The following is a 15,815-nucleotide window of genomic DNA, read 5'->3' as shown; positions in this document are numbered from 1 at the left end:
ATTGAATGTTTTTTTTAAATATGAAATTTATCGTCAAATTGGTTTCCATACAACACCCAGTGCTCATCCCAAAAGGTGCCCTCCTCAATACCCATCACCCACCCTCCCCTCCCTCCCACCCCCCATCAACCCTCAGTTTGTTCTCAGTTTTTAAGCGTCTCTTATATTTTGGCTCCTTCCCTCTCTAACCTCTTTTTTTTCCCCCCTCCCCCCTGGTCTTCTGTTCAGTTTCTCAGGATCCACATAAGAGTGAAAACATATGGTATCTGTCTTTCTCTGTATGACTTATTTCACTTAGCATAACACTCTCCAGTTCCATCCACGTTGCTACAGAAGGCCAGATTTCATTCTTTCTCATTGCCACATAGTATTCCATTGTGTATATAAACCACAATTTCTTTATCCATTCATCAGTTGATGGACATTTAGGCTCTTTCCATAATTTGGCTATTATTGACAGTGCTGCTATAAACATTGGGGTACAAGTGCCCCTATGCATCAGCACTCCTGTATCCCTTGGGTAAATTCCTAGCAGTGCTATTGCTGGGTCATAGAGTAGATCTATTTTTAATTTTCTGAGGAACCTCCACACTGCTTTCCAGAGCGGCTGCACCAGTTTGCATTCCCACCAACAGTGCAAGAGGATTCCTGTTTCTCCACATCCTCTCCAGCATCTATAGTCTCCTGATTTGTTCATTTTAGCCACTGTGACTGGCATGAGGTGATACTATTGAATGTTAAACATGTGTCTCCTATATTTGAACTTAATGCAAGGCACAATTGCATATAAAAATCATAGGCATATCTAAGCATTTATGTACTTAAAGGATTTTCATATTTTAGTGTTTGAAATTAACCAAGGTTTAAAAGATCTAAAGAATACGGAAATGACTAAGGAACTCTGAGAAGTTACCAAAGAAACACTAATAAAACCTTATAGGGGAGATGAAATTAACAATGAAATCAAAATAAAATTTTATTACAAAGAAGGAAGAGGAAAGGTGGAGGAGGAGGAGGAGGAAGAAGAATTAATAATAACAAAAAATAAATAAATAAAACATCACCAGACTAAGAAAATGTGACTCATCAGGAAGGTATAACTTACACTAATGGCACATAAAGAAATCACTCTTAGCACTACACACACGTTAAAGACGTCAAATAAATACAGAAGTATATTTTATTAATAATTATTGACATCTATTAGTTCTGAGAATGTTAAACAGCTACATCAAGTTTAATCATAGAGTCCTTTTGCCATCTCATAGCCTTTCTCTTACATATTTTCTCACAGATGTTTTAGCTGATGTGGAAGTTGGAAGAAGAGGGCAGGAAGGACAAAAGGAAAGCCATCTTTCAACCAGTTGGTGATCTTGTCTCTCACTTACTCTCTTATCCTATGATTGCCAGGCCCTCTAAGGAACTCTGAGAACCGCAGTTACCTGCTCTTCCCTCCCCACACTTTCTTCTTTTCTGGAATCAGTAGCATAGAGCCTGGAAGTACACGTGCCTTCTACCTTTCCATCTGGGCACACCCTGGCTCCCTGCTCCTGACCACTCAAACCCCAACATGCCTTCCCACTTCCAGCGAAGAGGACAATATATCTCCCTCTTCTATTGTATACTTTAGGAAAAAATGACTTTACAACTTGACAATTTCTCATCACTATAAAATAAAAGGGAAATTCACTTAACACTATAGCAAACACTGAACATAGAAAACAAGAACTCTTGACTTTCGCAATCAGTGTTATATAAAGATCTAAAAGACAAGGAAGAGGCAATGAATAAGAAAAGTACAGTGCATTTGTGGCTGTGAGTTTACAAAAAAGATTGTTGTCTATTTCTGGTTATTTTCCCTTGACTTCCAGTTTCTGATTTTTCTTTTAAGTTTGCAAGTGTTACAATATTATGGACTTTTCTCATTTTGCCTTGCCTAGTGGAAAGGGAAAAATGAATGTCAGATCAAATTCATGTATGTGAGCTTAAGACTAAAATTTTTGTAAATGATAAAATCATCTTTAAGAGGACATTGACCGATTTTGTGTTAGTATGGGTTGCTTTTTCACATGAAATATTCTCAAGAAAGCCTTCTGGAAATGCTTGTGACATAATGGATACAGAAAAGGATTGACAAGGGAATTGAACCATTGAAGCCAAAAGGTGATTTCATACCAAATTGTTTGAGGACGCTGTTCTGGTGAAAGAAATGAACGAATGATCGTGAACAGAGAATATGGAGCCCAGCAAAAGGCAAAAACACCTAAGAGAATGGCCAGTGACTTGGCTAATTTCCTGGCTCTGAGCAGTTCAATGTGTTCCCTTTGGTGAAGACACAGGGAATCACAATGGGAGAGGGAAGCCATTTTGGAAGCAATTATATTGCTATTCGTCTGGGCTCTTAGAGAAAACAAGAGACTGCTCTTTCTACCGTGTCTCTTCGAAGGAACAGATGTTGCTGTTTCCTTCAGTTCAGGAAGAGATGTTCTTGAAAACAGTCCACCCCTGAGTGAGCGTCCACAGTTATTGGGAGGGGTAAGAGAAGTGAGTCCAGGCTGGCTTTGCCACCGACTGAGATTACCACGCTTCCACAGCCTCCAGTAAATGTATATGTTGAAATAGGCCACTGACAAGACTGGAACCACAAATTCCAAGAATGAAGTGATGGCGAGGATGTACCATTTGGAAATGAACCCAGGTTCACAGTCCTTTTTCTCCGAGACTCTGACACTGGAATTATTCCAAGACTCTGAAACTAGAATTATTGGCCCATGCACTAAGAAGGCCAGAACCCAGACAGCCACCATCAGAGCTACGATCTTCAAGGTCCCAATGTGTTGAGTTCTGTAAGATATCTAAAAGAGAGCAAATAAGTTATTTCCATTATAATGAACATATGTTGGTTGCATAAGGCATATCATAGACCCTCTCAGGAGTTTCAGGGATATGCAAGAGGCAGGGAAGTTACCTGGCCCTGAGTAACTGGGTAAGTAATCTAAAAGGTCAACCACCCTCTATGAGAGATAAACACATGAACCAAGAGTTTTTTGAGGGGACCTGGAACAGACAACCTCCCTAAGCTTCTTTTAGATCAGTAAGGTTCCTTCTAGCTCATATATTCCATATTTCTCTGATTTCCTCACTCAAGGGAAAGGAAATTATTTCCCCATGAAACTGGAACATGCCTCCCTTTCCAACTATGGTTCATATACTATTTTCTCTGAGTTTCTAAGTCTCGTGCTACAGTGTTTACTCATTTTTATTAAAAAGGTGCAACAATGCCCAGCACTGTCTTTCTTTGATGGATTGTGCAGGCTGGGAAGGGCTCACCAATTGGCTGGAGGTAAGAAGAAGCTGGCTTCAAAAAAAAAAAGGTTATTTTTATAAACTGCAGGGAAGTTGGGTTTTTTTTTTCCTACATTACTAGTATTTCTTAGGCTAAGCTAAAATGCATATGGCGCTGACCACAAGTTCCCATATAAAATACGCTTCTTTGCCTTCTGCTTCTCATGCCACTAATTAATATATCTCTTGCACTAAATCTAATGATTATGAAGATGGTAACAATACCCAGATGGTCATAAAACTGCATTTAGTTTTTTAATTGCTCTGTTCAGCCTTTGTAATGATGTGTTGCAATATGCTAGGTAGTGATCTCTATTCTATTATGCATAAGGTCAAATGCGATAATGGACATCCAAGGGAATTGAGAAGATGATGCCCATCTCTTCATCTCTGCGTAGCATTTTTGACAGGTAGCTCAAGCATTGCTTGAATTCAGGCCCAAGCCAGTTGGCATGGCCTTCCTGACACCAATCAATGGCCCAGTCCTCACCCACGACAGGATCCGTTCATTATTCAGAATATTGCCTCTTATGCCTTCCCCACTCCAATAAGATATCCAAACGTTCCATCAATCAGATTTCTTTTATGAGGCAGAGCAGCCTACAGAACACACTGGTGGTAACAATGAGACGGGATTGCAGAGCCCTTCTGAGTGCCTGTTGCAGGTTGAGCTGTGTCCTCAAAAGAGATACCCTGAAGTCCCAACACCCACTGTCCGCATGCACGACCTCATTTGCAATGAGGGGCTTTGCAGATATAATCAAGTTAAGATAAGGTCATACTCGATTAGGGTGAACCTCCCTGTAAGAGGCACACAGACACACAGGGAGAATACCACGGGACAATGGAGGCAGAGCCTGGAGTGATGCATCTACAAGTTGAGGAAGGCCAGGAAAGCCAAGGATGGCCAGTAATACTAGAAGCTAAGAGAAAGGCATGGAACCGGCTGCCCTAGAAGCCTCAGAGAGCATTGCCCCGCCTACACTTGGATTTTGGACTTCAAGTCTCCAAATATTAAATTTATTCCAGAGAACAGTTCTGTTGTTTTAAGCCACCCAATGTGTTCTACTTTATTACAGCAGTCCTAGGAAACCAGCAACAATATTTTCATGGTCTTGATTTTCCTGTCAAGCTTCCTTCATCTTCAGTGTACTCTCCACTTACCATCTTAACTCTGCATACATGTTAATTCCCACTCCTTCCAATGACACTGTTCTACTTTCCCTCACCCACCCTTACTTCAGCCATACAGAAATCTGCTCTCCAGAAAATGCGTCTGAGCACTGTAATCATGCACTGCCATCTGCATTGAGCCTTCCTTGTCCAAGTTATTATCAGATTTCCACCTTTCAGGCTCAGCTCATGACTCTGCCCTATCACACTACTTCGTACTACAGCAAGAGCTCAGCTTCCCCACAACTACTTCCCACAAGTTTCAGTGGTCTTTGAGGGCTTCCTGGCTTACACAGCTGTATTTGAAGTATTAGCCAACAGAGGTGCAAGAGCTGCCTGAGTGCCCCTCGCGAACATCCATGCACTGGTGTTACACAGTTGACTCTGTGCTAGGTGCTAAGGACCTGGGATCCAGCTGGCCCAGCCCTCACCACAGGGACAGCTTATGTGGCCAGAGGAATTCCTCAGGGCAAGACTAGAAAACAAACCTACTCATTTTCTCTCTGTGGCCATCACTCCTTCTGTCTCTGTGACTTCTTTTTTTCTTTTTTTTTTTAAGTTTATTTATTTATTTTGAGAGAGAGAGAGAGGGCACAAATGGGGAAGGGACAGAAAGAGAGGGGGAGAGAGAATCCCAAGCAGGCTCCATACTGTCAGCGCAGAACCCAATGTGGGGATCGAACTCATGAACCACAACATCATGACCCAAGCTGAAGTTGGACACTTACCCGACTAAGCCACCCAGGCACCCCTGTCTCTGCAACTTCTACACACTTCTCCTAACTGCACCTGGGGTAGACCTAAGAGCTTAGACATCCAGTGAAAGGATGTCCTGATGAATGTTAAGTGGGAACACCCAGGAAAGGCTACAAAAGAAATATTAACACAGAAAACAAGGAAATGTTTAAGTACAAATGGGAAAGATTGTGAATTAGAACACTCTTTTTTGAACATGTTGTCTGACTTAAAATAAATACATTTTAGGGGTGCTTAGGTGGCTCAGTTGGTCAAGCCTCCGACTTCAGCTCAGGTCATGATCTTGTGGTTCGTGAGTTTGAGCCCTGCATTGGGCTCTGTGCTGACAGCCCAGAGCCTGGAGCCTGCTTTGGATTCTCTGCCTCTGTCTCTCTCTCAAAAATAAATAAATGTTTAAAAAAATTTAACAACAAAAAAAAAGAAATACATTTTACATCATAACTAAGTCCATAGACAGAGGTATTCATAAAATAACACATTTATTATGTACAAAGTACTCTGATATTTTATACTCTAATTTTTAAAAATTGTTTTAGTATGTTCTTCTATGCACTTTTTCATTTAAAAAAAAGTGGGGGTGCCTGGGTGGCTCAGTCGATTAAACATCTGACTCTTGATTTTGGCTCAGGTCATGATCTCAAGGTTCGTGGGTTCAAGGCCCATGTTGGGCTCTGCACTGACAGTGCAGATCCCGCTTGGAATTCTCTGTCTCCCTCTCTCTATGCCCCTCCCCTGCTCATGTTCTCTCTCTCTCTCTCTCAAAAATATTTAAACATTTTTTTGAAAAGTGGTCACGACCCACTGAACTGACTTCATGACTCAATAACGGGTCATAACCTGCAATTTGAAAAACATGAGCTTATAGGCATCTAAATTGTTCTCCCAAGCTGATCTGCACTCTCTCCATAGTTTGTCTAGTACAAACTGCAGTGGACCCTGGGTCAATGAAGTACCCAAGGCCAAGTGTCTGGATGTCCCAACACATTAATTCTCCCCTTCTTCCTGGCAATATGGTAGCTTAGCTAGAGACCACGTTTCCCAGCTTTTCTTGCAGTGCGATGTTACTGCAAGATGTTACTAGCAGATGCATGTTAGTAAATGTCACCAGTAAAATGTGAGCGGAAATGATTGTATGATTCTGAACCACGTGGTTAAGACAAAATCCCTTGCCCTGGATTTCTGCTCTTTTCCCATCCTTTCTAGAACCTGGAGTGACAACAACCTGAATTTGACCATGCAGAGGAGAATAATGACCTAGGGCAGGGGTCAGCAAACCACTGTCCATGAAACAAATGTGGCCCACCACCTGCTTGGATAAATAAAGTTTTACTGGAACACAATGAATGAATCATTCTTTTTTTTTTTTTTTTAACATAGTATGTATGGCTGTTTTTGTACCATAATGGCAGACTTGAGCAGTTGCAACAGAGACCATAGGTCCCTTTCTAGCTAAAGTTTGCTGACCCCTCCCCTAGAGGGTGCACAGCCACCCTGTTAGCCTAGGTCCCTGGATGAGTTTCTGGAACAGAGGCTCCCACCTTTCCTGGACTGTTCTGCGACAGAAAAATCAATTTCTATCTTGTTTGAGCCTCATCTTTGTTCCCACAGCTTACCCTTGCCTTATGCAATGTACCTTCCCAACCCTGTCTACTGCAAGCTGCGCAGACCTCCCAAGTCAGAACTATCACTGTCCCCTCAACACCTCCAACACCATGCTTAGTCCACTGTACTGAACCCATTTGTTCCTGGATCTGTCTCCACATTAGACTATTATGCTCCTCGAAAGTGGAGACTCTGCGGGCGCCTGGTTGGCAGTTAAGCGTCTGACTCTTGGTTTTGGCTCAGGCATGGCTTCATGGGTTCAAGCCCTGCATCTGGCTCTGCACTGGCAGCATGGAGCCTGCTTGGGATTCTCTTCCTCTCCCTCTCTCTCTGCCCATCCCCAACTTATGGTGTCTCTTTCTCTCTCAAAATAAGTAAACTTAAAAAAAAAAAAAAAAAGTAGAGACTCTGCTAATTCATTTCCCAGCACTCAGCAAAATCCCTTGCACAGAGTAGCATTCCCCAAAGATTTGGGTCCTGGGACTCAAGAATTAAGGAAGTTTCCCATCTAGGTTTCCTAGACATCAGAGTACTGCCCCTTATTTCTCTACCCCTTTCACCCTCTGTCTTTACTTGCATCTGCCCTTGTTTGCTCCCTTGTTCTATTGCTGATCAATTTAGCTGGCTTATGAACTGCCACTAACTTTTTAATGAGGCTATTCCAAATCCTGGGTCAATCCAGCCTTTCTTGGCATGGGTCCTACCCTGGCACTAGGAGTTGATCTTTCAGGTTGGGCTCACCATCTAAGCTATAGCCTCCCTGTACACTGTCTTTTTTCCTTTGGCCATTCAAAATTGATTTTCTCATGACATTCAAAAGTGTGGGTGTCTTTCTACTTTCCCACTAGATCCCACCTGAGGAAAATATTCAGGTCTTAGTTTGTGTAAGGAATGAAACTGATAGGGATGCCTGGGTGGCTCAGTTGGTTGAATGTTAGACTTTGATCCAGGTCATGATCTCACAGTTCATGGGTTCAAGCCCCACATAGGGCTTTGGGCTGACAATGTGGAGCCTGCTTCAGATTCTCTGTCACCTTCTCTTTTTGCTCTTCCCCCACTTGCGTGCGTGTGCATGCGCGCACTCACTCTCTTTCTCTCTCTCTCTCAAAAATAAATAAACGTTAAAAAAAAAAAGGAAAAAAAGAAACTGATAAACGTACTGCGACCCCCACATCTATCCAATCTACTATGGACTCGGTACATACCGTTTCTGACAACTCGCCTTAGATTTTCTTTAATGTCTTCCCATTTCAGTGGCACATAGGGGAGTGACTTAGCCAAATCACACACAGAAATTGTTCACTAAGGGCCAATGAAAACTTAGTGCCAGTTAACTGAAGGATAATCAGGCTCCTCTACGGTTTGCCAACTAAACGAAAAAATTACACTTAAAAACTTTTGCTTGTGGACCCAAAATTTATAAGCACATAATGTTTAAAGAAGGCAAATTAATGTTTCGACTTACAGCATTTGAGACTGACTGGTATCGATCGTAGCTGATGAGTACAATGTTATACACAGATGTCGTACACAAAAGATAGTCAACAATGAGCCAAAACACACAGAGTTTACTTTCAGAGCTCCAACCATACAGCGTGTGAGGGATGTACAAAGGAATGGAGATCATACCTGTACAAGGAAAAAAGGTTAAAAAAAAAAAAGCACATATCAATGACTACCCAGAGGCATAGGTACACAACACAATGACATATATGACATGACCAAAAATGGCTTGATGATAATTTAGAAATTCATAGTGTTTCATCAGCAAACTCAGGACTGATTTCCTACGTGTTCTTTAAATACCATTTTTACAATGGCTGTCATAAATATCCTGTGCTTCCTTATTGCTTTCCAAATGAAGCACAGGTCCGGACGGCATTTCCAGCCACATACAGCACAAGCCATCTTCACGTTCGTGATGCAACCCACACAGGATGGGCCAGCCTTCCCCCACAGACAGCCTGTAGTTTCATATCCCCTTTGCCTTTGCCAACAGCATTCTTTCCTCCTAGAATATCCTCCTCTCTTCTACTGAGAAGTCTACCTCCTCATTCTCCATGCAGTTCAAAAAAATGACTTTCTCCTTGTCATCTCTTTTGGAACTTCCTTGGCAGAAGGGACACCTCTGTCCCCTGACTATGTTGGCACTTTGCTCTTCACTCCCTCTCTCAGGTAGAAATACTTGCTACTTGGTATCTCTGTCATCTTTTAACTAGCTTCTCCTGAGGCCTGGGACCATGTTGTAAGTTGATCTTTGTATTTTTCACAGCACTTAGAGTTGCCCAGTGGCTCACACATTTAACTTGGGTAAATTAATAACAGCCAATATATATTGTGCAGTTACCATATGCCAGACATTGTGCTATGTCTGCTGTATATATCACCTCATTAAACTTTCATAGAAGCTGTGTAAGGTAGAAACTATGCTGAGTTAGACAATAAAGAACCTATAGCTCAAGAGGGAGACATGATTGCCAAGGTCTACTCAGCTGGTAATGGAAGATTGGCTTTGAAACCAGGCAGTGTGATTTCAAGACTCCCTACCGGGACACCCGGCTGGCTCAGCCAGTTAAGCATCCGACTTCAGCTCAAGTTTTACTCTCACAATTCATGAGTTCGAGCCCCACATTGGGCTCACTGCTGTCAGCATGGAGCCTACTTCAAGTGCTCTGTCTCCTTCTCTCTGCTCCTCCCCAACTCGTATGCACGCTCTCTCCCCCTCTCTCTCTCTCTCTCTCAAAAATAAATAAACATTAAGGGAAAAAGAAAAAGACTCTTGACTTTAACCACTACACTTCACTGAATGAACAAATATGTGAGTGGTTCAGCTTAGCACAGAAATAGCCTAATTAAGAAAAATGACTACACTGGTTTCCCTTTCCTTAAGCTTTGCTGGGAGTTTTCCGTTGGATTGACATTTCAGACAGGTGACACTACTCACTGAGAATATAATCTATTAAGTGGAAGCTCAGTGAGTATCTTCATATTTCATCAGGCACTTGGCAGGATTTCCCATTTTCATATGAGAACCAAGTAAGCCTATCAGGAAGAACAATAGTGAAGGTAAAAAGAAAGGAGAAGGAAAGGGAAGGAGGAAGGCAACCCTACATTCTCCCAAAACAAGATGACGTGAGGATATGATGCTGTAGTTTCAGCACCAGTGAAAGGGGATGCAGAACTTAGCATTCTGTACCTAAGTTCACATACAAAGATGAGACACGAGGCATCATGGAGATGGAAGAGTTGTGTGGTTGTTTTTTTTTTTTTTTAATGTTTATTCACTTTAGAGAGAGAGAGAGGCAGAAAGAGGGGACACAGAATCTGAAGCAGGCTCCAGGCTCTGAGCTGTCAGCACAGAGCCCGATGCAGGGCTCGAACTCACAAACCACGAGCCAAAGTCGGATGCTTAACCCACTGAACTCACCTAGTAATGGAAGACTGGCTTTGAAACCCAGGCGCCCCAGTCAGTTCTTATATGTAGTTCAAATTGCCTGCTTATTTCATGTTTCAATTATATTTTTAATGATAACTAAGCTTCCCTATGGTGTCTCCCATCTCAAAGATGGGTGTGTGCACGCACGCGCATGCATACACATGCCTGTGGTATAAAATAGGTAAATAAATAAGATAAATCAAAGTATCTGAGATAAATCACCTGAGATAAGTCAAAGTATCTTCAAAACAGAAACATATATTTTGGTCCAGAGTTGTGGCTTCTAATATTCCCAACATGAATATTTTCCACACACACACACACACACTCACACACACATTTCCTCCACAGAAATGACAGCAAAGAGTACAACGCCAGTAATTTCTTTGCCTGACAGACACCACTGTCTATTTAAACGTTAAAGGAAGGGGGACTCCTGGGTGGCTCAGTCTGTTAAGCGCCAACTTCTGCTCAGGTCATGATCTCACAGTTCATGGGTTCTGCTGTCAGTGCAGAACCTGCTTGGGGTCCTCTCTGCCCCTCCCCTGCTCTCTCTCTTTCTCTCTCTCTCCCTGTCAAAAATAAATAAACATTACACATTAAAGGAAGGCTGTGAGTTCAATAATCTTGTCCACACATTTTCTGAAATAGATGAAAGAGGAAGGGTGTGTTTGGGTGTGTCCAAGACTTTAGTTGCTGCTTGACATAGCATTTTAAAAGAGGCCGTAGCCTATTCCTTTGGCTTTCGTGAAACCCCGCTGTTCCCTTGTGTTCTACATGATGTTTTAGCACAAACGTCATGCTCAGATCCTCTATCTTGTTGAGTGGGGGAGATGTTTGTGGCTCATTCCACCACTGTGGAATCGGAAATATTTCTAGGATACACGCACTCTGAAGTGTTTCTGTAACTTCCACTCTGGAAGCATACTTCTGGGTCAAATGGACTTGATAAGGAAAACTAAGAGCCAGTTTCTTGAAAGGAGCAAGAAGCCTTTGGCATGACACATTAAGGGCGTGGGGGCTGAGGGAAAGAAAACTGTATTAAGAGAAGATGGTGAAGAAATAAAAACAAGGAGGTGAAGGAACAGGGGGCAGAGAGAAGGGAAAAAGAAGAAGGATGGGAGGAAAGCCCAGGCCACTTGCTCACCCCAGCCTGCCCCGTCTTTCCTGTCTCACTTCCTGCTACGCCCTCCATCCCAGTTCTTGGGCCTCAGAAACACCGTACACACACCCCCTCAGACCCTTGCACTTTCCTCAGCACGAACTGCTCTTCCCTCAGAAGCTCCTTCTATTTGCTCAGAAGTGTCCTGACCAGTGAGTCTTGCCCTTGACATTTCAATGGCAACCTCCATCTCTAGCACCCTTTCTCTCCCTCTTCCCTGCTGCTGTTCTCACTAGCAACGACCACCTTCTAAAATACTACGTACTTTTATTGACTTATTTATACTTATTATGTATCCCCCCCACTGTCCCTCCCCCAGTAAAAACAGAAGCACCACGAGGACAGGGAATTTTGTCCCTATTTTCACTGCCATATGCCCAGCACTTCAAAGAGTGCCTGCTTCAAAATAAACCAGTATTGGATGAATAGATGAGAATGGGGAAGCCCAGTTTGTGTGAACATTGACACTAGTCTGGTATTGTCCTTTCTTTCCGAAGCCAGCTAAGACGCTACATCTTCCATGAGAAAATGACAGTCAAAATGGAGGGTGGGTTGGGGAGAGAGCTAAAAGTCCCTGTGAATTCTGTGGGCCAATAGAGAAATGTGTGGATAACAGTGAGTGCCTAGAGGGTGTTATGAACTGAATGTTTGGGTCGCCCCCAAATTCATATGTTGAAGCTCTATCCCCCAGGGTCACTGCATTTGGAGATAGGGTCTACAAGGAGGTAAAGTTAAATGAGGTCATAAGGATGGAGCCCTAATCCAACAGGATTAGTGTTTTTATAAGAAGAAACACCAGAGACTCGGTCAATTGGGTGTCCAACTTTGGCTCAGGTCATGATCTCACAGTTTGTGAGTTCGAGCCCCGCATCAGGCTCATTTCTGTCAGTGTGGAGCCTGTTTCAGATCCTCTGTTTCCCTCTCTCTCTGCCCCTCCCCCACTCTGTTGTGTGCTCTCTCTCTCTCTCTCTCTCAAAAATAAATAATCATTAAAAGAAGAAGAAGAAGAAACACTGGAGAGCTTGCTTGCTCTCTCTCTCTCCATGCACACACAGGGGAAACAACACGTGACAGCACATGGAGAAGGCAACCATCTACAAATCAGGACAAGAGCGTTCACCAAGAACCGAATCAGTCAGCACCTTGGTCTGGTACTTCCCAGCCTCCAGAACCTTAAGATCGTCAATTGCTGTTAAGTCACCCCGACTGGGGTATTGTGTTGTGGCAGCCTGAGCTAACTCACGAGAAAAGAGAAGAGTCCTGAACTGAAGCATGAAGGGACTAAAGATTAACTGTGCCCTCCTGAAAATGTGGTTCAGACTCTGTCAGCCCCAACCACCTTTGTCCTTGCAGATCCTGCCTGGGCCATCTGTCACCTGGTCATGTAGGTCATAAATGCCCACAAGTGCAGATGTGAAGACGGTACCCACAAATGTGATACCAATTTTATAGACGTCTCCCTATATTTATATATATTGATGGTACTTTGTTTCTGGAATAGTGTGCAGATGAGATATATTTCTATCAATGTAGCTGGTACCGGAGTTTTTCCTCAATAAATCTTTGCTTTCCAACACAACAGTCAGCCTGGGAAGTTGTTCAGGTGCTACGAATTTAGATTTTCGACTGGAGGCCATTTTCAAAATCTGTAAGAAAAGGGCATTCAACCAAAAGCCCATAATATCTAGCACATGTGATACTCCAAGCCATTGCCACATGGTTCTGGAGCTCAAGGTCTCCTGACCACAAGTCCTAAGAATTGCTGCCTTACAATTACATGAGTTCTGCCCTGGCTCACCACAACTGTCACGAGCCTACAGGCTGAGCCAAAAATCCTACTTCTGAGCACGGCAAAGGAAAAGAACAGCCTTGACTCAAAACACCAACCTTGTTACAGAAAGTTCTCAGAAACTGTTCTAATTCTTCCATCGTCATGGCAGATGCTGTTAAATAAGTGGACATCTGGATGAAGCTGGCAAGGGGCATGGGAAATGTGAAGGAGGAGAGTGGCAGATTAACAGAGACTCTGGCCTGTGCCCAGTTGCTCTCAGCAAGCTGTGGGGTTGTTTTTGAAACCAAACTTCCCCATTCCAGCTTCTCCCACCTGCTACATCTCTGCTAATGTCTCTGAGGTAAAGCCTCACTCCATCCAGTCACTCAATTGTTTTAAAAATCTAGATCTCCACACTGCCTGTTGAATAGCCTCCAATCCAGACACACTAGCATCCAAGAGCCTTCATTATATAGATCCCAACTACTCCAACTTCATCCCCTACTGATCCCATGTAGCCATTTTCACACCAGCCAGCCTGCAGCTCACACTTAGGAAGACATACACAATGATTTTCTACCAGCATGTCTTTGCTGATTCTTGGAATACTCCTCCCCTCTCCATCTCTGACTATGGAAATTCTACCCGTCCTTTGAAGTTCACTTCAGATGCTACCACTCACAAACCAAATGTGCTCTCTCTCTCCTCTGAGCACCCATAGCACTTGGTAGGTCTCTGTGGTTCTCACAATGCTCTATACTGTTACAGTCACTGGTGAACATCTCTTATCCACTCTCCTACAATGAAACCTTACTAATGAGACTTAGTCTTCTATAGATCTCCTCATTAGCTAATCATACTTGAGTACCAAACAGTCCTTACACATGGATGGGTAATCTACTGACATTCGTGACCTTGGGTGGAATTGACACGTATCTGCAGAGAAATCAAAAGAGAAGAGGACTAACATTTGTTGAGCAACCCTATGTTCCAGGCAATAAAGTAAATATTTTATGAGTTTTGGTTCACTGTAAGATACGCAAAAGCGTTTATGTAGCTATAGACAACCACAAGTTAAGTTATACTAGAAGTTCCTATAAAACAATATCATCAGCTGACTTTTCTACACCTACTTATAAACCTAAACATTGAAGGAAGGTACCTCTAGAAACAAGTAACTCTTAGACTGAAACAATTTTAGAACTATTCTGGACTCATTTTTATTCTATAAAAAGAAAATAAACGATTTTCAAATGAAAATTCTCCTACAAACCCCCCCCACACACACGTATATATATACTACTCCCCTAAAGCCTCCCCAGAACTTTAATCCTTAAACTTTTTGTTTTTAAAATCCCTAATTCTACACAGTCCCTTGAAATAACAAAAGTTTAAAGTTATAGAAATAAATTATAATTGGAAAAGATTATCTGAAATAAAGATATGTCACTTACCAACAAAGAAGTCAGCAATGGCCAAGTTAAGGAAAAAGTAATTACTTCGATGTCTAAGCTTTTGGTCCACCACAAAAGCTAGAATAACCACAGCATTTCCTAGCATTATAGCAAACGCTACTAAGCACATTAAAAATGCTAAAAAAATGTGAGTGCTTGGTAGTAAAGCAATTGTGCTATTAGTAGAAGCTGACATCTCATCAAATAATGAAGAGGCCCTCATCATCTAGCTAGTTAGTAGAGCAAACGAATCCAGCAAGACGATTCTGACAAGTATGTTTTCCAATCGGATACCTAATACATATAGTCTCCTACTCATAACAATATTTCTCAAAATCTAATGCTGATCTCACTGTACTTCCTGATTCTTGATAAAGCAAACTTGTGATAACAGTTTCCCTTTAACTGACACTGAACAAGTTTTTTCCAAAAGACAGTGAAATGTTTTATTGTAAACATTTGAATGTGACTTAACCATCTTCACTTAATAGAGCAATATTATATAATATATATGAAATACAATTGGTTCATTATATAAGTAAGAAATTGGGCTCCAGTGAAATTCATTTTTTAAACTAATATAGAACTAGTTAAAGATTCCCTTCTGACCATGATGGAAAAACAGGGGCTGAATTCACCATCCTATCTGACATAGCCAAAAAACTGGGCAAAATATATGAAACAATGGTTTTCAAGGCACTGGACATCAGGCAATGAAGAACAATGATCCCTGAGAAAAGGGGTTTATGAGGCAAGCTCAGCCGTTGCCCCAGCTTACTGTCTTTTGAGACTTTCCAAGCACAGAGCAAGGAGTGGACATCCAGAAGGAGCCCCCAGAAGATTCTTTGAGATGGGGAGGTGAAGATGAGAGTTGGGGAGTATCAGATAGGACTCCGTTGCACCGCTGCTCTGTAATATATGCTTTTATTTATTTAGGGAGACAGAGAGAAAGAGGCAGAGAGAATGAGCAGGGGAGGGGCAGAGAGAGAGGGGGACAGAGGATCTGTCCCAGACAGAGGGTTCCACACTGACAGAAGCAAGCCCGATGTAGGACTCAAACTCATGAAGTGCGAGATCATGACCTGAGCTGAAGGTGGACGCTTAACTGACTGAGAC

At 42.4% G+C, this 15,815-nt stretch overlaps 1 protein-coding gene across 1 annotated transcript; it reads right to left on the bottom strand.

The window, feature by feature from the left end:
• Positions 1–1,745: 1,745 nt before the first annotated feature.
• On the bottom strand, positions 1,746–14,895 carry HRH4 (histamine receptor H4). Its single transcript, XM_007076000.2, has 3 exons — positions 14,700–14,895; positions 8,342–8,505; positions 1,746–2,855 (listed from the first exon to the last, which is right to left on the bottom strand). Exons 1-3 carry the CDS (start codon positions 14,893–14,895, stop codon positions 2,022–2,024), a joined length of 1,194 nt encoding a protein of 397 aa, XP_007076062.2. The 3' UTR covers positions 1,746–2,021.
• Between the last annotated feature and the right edge of the window lie 920 nt (positions 14,896–15,815).

This window comes from Panthera tigris, chromosome D3 (genome assembly GCF_018350195.1).
Source record: "Panthera tigris isolate Pti1 chromosome D3, P.tigris_Pti1_mat1.1, whole genome shotgun sequence".
Lineage (NCBI taxonomy): Eukaryota > Metazoa > Chordata > Mammalia > Carnivora > Felidae > Panthera > Panthera tigris.
The sequence above is the reverse complement of the archived record's forward strand: the minus strand, read 5'-3'. Positions and strand labels throughout refer to the sequence as shown.

What these genes read in the sequence shown, in the direction of transcription:
- HRH4 (XM_007076000.2), bottom strand. Translation starts at nt 14,895, where the DNA reads ATGTCAGCTTCTACTAATAGCACAATTGCTTTACTACCAAGCACTCAC. An exon ending in CATTGCTGACTTCTTTGTTG is followed by an intron (nt 8,506 to 14,699) that starts GTAAGTGACATA and finishes TTCCTTGTACAG; the next exon opens with GTATGATCTCCATTCCTTTG. An exon ending in ACCAGTCAGTCTCAAATGCT is followed by an intron (nt 2,856 to 8,341) that starts GTAAGTCGAAAC and finishes GCTCTCTTTTAG; the next exon opens with ATATCTTACAGAACTCAACA.